A 4849-nucleotide genomic window follows, 5' to 3' on the forward strand; every position below is an offset into this window, starting at 1 on the left:
GGGGAAAGGGCAAAGCAGTAGAGATAGATCTGAGGGAGTAGATCTCTCGGAGGGCCCGATGGAGCAGTCTGTACGCTCAGCTCCACCTGCCCCACGTAAGAGGAAATGGAGGGAAAGAGGTCAATCACAAGATACTTTTCTACCATCAGTACCTCGTCCTCCAGTCACTATGACCAGAACTGAATCTAGGTTTCCAATCATGGCCAGTATGTGGCATATGTGGGAAGCAGCACCCTGGCAGATGCAGAATGGGCCAGGGAGTGTGCTACAGATGTGGACAGCCGGATCATTTTGCCAGAGAATGCCTGCAGGGTGCCACCCAGCAGTTTGTGCCTTTGGCATCCTACCCTTCTGTGCAGATGGACAGGCCTAGTAGTAGGGGGCCTGTAGGCAGAGGCAGAGGTCAGACACCAACATCACAGCAGAGTGCTGGACCATCTCAACTGTCAGCTCCAGTAGGCAGAGGGCAAGGAAGAGTGTTCACGGTAAATCCACAGGAGGCACAGACATCGAATGCAGCTATGACAGGTAATTTACTCTTTTAAATTCGAGGACGAATTTTATATAAGGGGGGGAGGATGTAATAACCCCAAAATATTTTTTTTTATATATAAAAAAGGATAGAATAGTCATTTAAAATTGATATGAGGGGTAAAATTGGAAGGAATGAAAAGATAATGGCATAGTTGTAGATGCGTTGAAGTGGTAAGGGTAAAATTAGAAAGGAATCAAAAGTTAATGGCATAACGGTAGATATGTTGAAGTGTTAGGGGCAAAATGGGAATTTAATAATATTAAACAAAGGTGAATAGTGCTTTGATGTGATTTAATTGGAGGGTTTGAGCTAGCTCACGGGAGTGAAACAGAGAGGAGAGGGGGAGGGTTCTCAGACGACAACAGAGAGAAAAAAAAAAGAAGAAGAGGAAAGGAAAGGAAGAAAGAAAGAGGAAGAAAGAAAGAAGAAAGGAAGAGGAAGGAGATCCCGGTTGCGCTGCCAGCTGAAGGAAAAAGTGTAGATCTCCTTCCCCTCTACGCAAGGACCTCGATTTCCAAAAAGAAAAAGGTAAATATCCATCCCTATCTAGTCTTTTGATGACATTAGGCTATACAAAGAGTGGATATAGTCTAGAGGGGTCGGATAAGGGTTGTAGAGGTGGTTAAAAGAGGAAGAATCGGATTTTAACAAATTTTCCCGGCACTACGGAAAAACTGTGTCGAAGTCCCAACTTCGGCGAATTATTTAGGGGGTCAAACGGCCTCCGATGATGATGCATGTTATCTCTTTGGAATCCTCTATGAGTGTAGAATGTTAGGTAAAAATTTCATCAAATTTGGAGTCCTGAAAGTGGATCAAAACTGGGATGAAGTAACCCACTGTCAGTTCGGGTTACTGTTCATCCGGGTGGAAAATAAGGGATTTCATGCCATAATAGGGTATTAAGCCTAGATTAGGCTAAGGGAGACCTTGTACTCGTGCAAGGGAGTCCCTAATACACATAAATGATGAGTTAATTAATAGAAAAAGAAAAAGAGAAAGAAAAGAAAAGATTTAGGGAACGGGGGAGTTGAATCAATTAAAGTTCCCTATATTATAATTGGCACGTAGATTATGGCCCTTGATACAAGACTAAATGTATTGTAAATGCATGTCACAGTTGGGCAAGAAGCTAGGGAACAAGAGGAAGAAGTTCCCCACTGCCTGCTGTAGATTTTTGGAGGCGTATCAGGGCTGTGCCGGATTGACAGGTGAGTGGGAGTTTGTACTTTGCACCATGAGCACATTCCTTATTCATTTTCATAAATGTCGCCAAGTGTGAATTGATTCCACTTGAGCATATTAATTGATATTGTAGTAGATTCCTCCATATTTTGATTCTCCATGCTTGATTATTCTGTACATGCATTTGAGGGAGCATTGAGAGGAATTACGAGGGGTTGATGAGTAATTAAATTGATTCCGAATTGTGAAATGATTTCTTTTGTAAATTGATTTCATTTCCTCTATTTCAAAGATTTGTAGAGCCCATTTCAGTGGTATATTGAGTTGCATTGTACATCCTTGACCCCTCACTCCCAACCCTGATGTTAGTTTATGATTGGGTCGGAGTCGAGTGAGCGGTAGTCTTGATCATACTCCTTTTTAGTAGAGTATTGGGAGGGTGCATTATGGCATTTATGCATGGCTTGGCAGTATCTGCAGGACACCTATAGTCGATGGGGGTTGAACATCGGCCTTTGTGCACATAGTAGCCTTCTGGGTGGGCGGAGCCCAGTCCCTTCCTAGGGGGGGACACGGCCCTAGGCGTAGGATCGGCCGGTCCTACGACTTATATTCTGCTTGCCGCCGGGCATAGTAAGACCCCGCGAGGTGCAGTATGGCTTTCCGCGGATGTAGAATTCCCGCGAGGTGCCGTTTAGTATGTAGATGTGAGATGGATTTCTGTCCTGGATACTGGCCGGCATTTATATGATCAGTGTGGTGTCTTATCCTGCATATGCATGTGACAGTAGGGAGTTGTTGCTGGTTCGCCTGGGGCGTAAAACCCACCTCCCGATAGCTGTCTAGCATTTATGTTATCGGTATGGTGTCTTATCCTGCATATGCATGTGACAGTAGGAAGTTGTTGCTGGTTCGCCTGGGGCGTAAAACCCACCTTCCGACAGCTGTCTAGTGATGATTTACATATTGGTGTGGTGTCATATTCGATGTATGCATATGGCAGTAGGGAGTTGTTGCTGGTTCGCCTGGGGCGTAAAACCCACCTCCCGATAGCTGTCTTGTTGATGATTCAGCCTATTGACACCTGATTTATATGATTCAGTATTATGATCTGTTGAGCATATTCATGAGTAGCATATATGTTTACTTGATTATTCCATATATGCTTCAGATGAGTTGATATTGATTGTGGTGATATTGATGATTTACTCCATATTCTCTATGTTGAGATCATGTTCATCTTGTTATTGATCTTGAGATTTCATCTCGAGCCATGATTATATTCTGTCTCATGTGCATAGTACTCTCTACTCCACTCACTGAGTATTTATATACTCACTCCCCAGTTTGATATTTTTGATTGCAGGGCAGGTATTGTATAGAGAGGAGCAGGATTAGTGGTTGCCTGCTAGCTGTGCCGCTCCATAGTATAGTATAATGTAGATAGAGGTTTATCCCCTTTTGGTGTATTATAAACCTTCTATTATATATAGTGCATAGTTACAGTCATAGATCCTGTTGTGGATATGGGTTTGACCATGGATGGATTGGGAAGCAGGTATATATATGTGTGCAGATCAGTTGTGTGCCTGTGATAATGTATTGCTATATATTGTCCAGGTTTATATGTGACAGATTATGTGATTGCTGCTCTGACAGGTAGTGTGTTGTATGTATTGAGATAATCCTGACAGGTCACTATAGGAAAAGTGATCATTTTGTGCATGCATCATGCCAAATTTTTCAAGATTTATTGATGATTGATAGGTAGTAGGGTTCTACGCGGTGGCTGGTGGCCTTATGCCTACCCGCACCCTAGGACCGTCGCGGCGGCCCGCCGGAAACGGGGCGGGGGTCGTGACAACTGTGGTTGGGTGTGGAGGTTCGGACTACACCAGAGGGTTGCCCTCTTCCTCTGGAAGGTGGCTTGGGAGCGGTTGCCGACATGCTCAGTCTTGAGTAGACGTGGTATGAGCCTGTCCCCCTTATGTCTGGTTTGCGGGGTGGCCGAGTCAGTGGATCATGTACTATTCCACTGCGAGAGGGCGAGAGGTGTATGGAGGTTGACTGAGATCCAGGGGGACGCCTGGAGCAGTAGGGTTATTTTTCTGGAGATAGTTCGACATTGGGCTGGTGATCCTCACATGCGGAGATCAGCCATTAGGGCGTCTTGTACAGCATATCAGATATGGCTGGCCAGGAACGCCCGGGTGTTTGGGGAGCGGCGGCTATCCCAGCGTTTTGTGATGGAGCGGGCCTGTGCCCAAGCTGATGAGATTATCCATGTAGAGTCTGCTCATAGACCTTTGATAGCTCGGGACACCTGGGGCTCCCACATTGCTTCGGCAGCTCCGCATCGGGTATTCTTTACCTGGGAGCCCCCACCCCCGAGTTTCCTCAAGGTTAATTTCGATGGCTCTGTCTTGGACGGTGGCAGGAGGGGAGGGGCCGGATTTATTGTCAGGGGCCCCGGCGCTGATGCGATGGCAGCTGGAGGCTGTCAGATTTTTGATACTTCGGTTCCAGGGGCGGAGCTGCACGCGGCCTGGATGGGTCTGTCCTATGCGCGGCGGGTGCTCCACGCGAGCTCGATCCTGCTCGAGGGTGACTCAGCTACGGTGGTCAGCTGGATCCGCAGGGGTCCGAGCTGCCATGGTGGTGCCCACCCCTTACTTCGTGACATTTGGATGATGGCGAGGGAGGAGGTTACATTACAGGCTATGCATGTGTATCGGGAGGCTAATGGGGTAGCCGACTGGGTGGCATCGTATGTAGCGTGCCACTCGGGAGGTACCCTATGGGCTGGGGAGAGAGATATGCCCGGAGCACTTCGGGACCTTTTGTATTCTGACTCTATAGGGTGTATTCGTACCCGCTATGTATGAATCGCCCGCTTTAGCAAAAAAAAAAGCCGTTATTTGATACTATATTCACTTTGTTTAAAAAATATTAATTAATTTTATTAGTATAAGTTTAGAGATCGTGTGACAACCTACATCATTTATAATATTTTTTTTATTAGTATGATTCTATATCAACTTATATTATTTTTTTATTGAGTAATATTTTTTTATTATTAATATGATCCTATATCAGGTTATATTATTTTTTTTGTATGGAGTTTGTATA

General features: G+C 45.3%; 1 protein-coding gene across 1 annotated transcript; it reads left to right on the top strand.

The window, feature by feature from the left end:
• Window positions 1–3690: 3690 nt before the first annotated feature.
• Window positions 3691–4605, top strand: LOC120111746. Its single transcript, XM_039129633.1, has one exon. It carries the CDS (start codon window positions 3691–3693, stop codon window positions 4603–4605), a length of 915 nt encoding a protein of 304 aa, XP_038985561.1.
• The last annotated feature ends 244 nt before the right edge of the window (window positions 4606–4849 follow it).

The sequence above is a fragment of the Phoenix dactylifera genome, chromosome 8 (assembly GCF_009389715.1).
Source record: "Phoenix dactylifera cultivar Barhee BC4 chromosome 8, palm_55x_up_171113_PBpolish2nd_filt_p, whole genome shotgun sequence".
Lineage (NCBI taxonomy): Eukaryota > Viridiplantae > Streptophyta > Magnoliopsida > Arecales > Arecaceae > Phoenix > Phoenix dactylifera.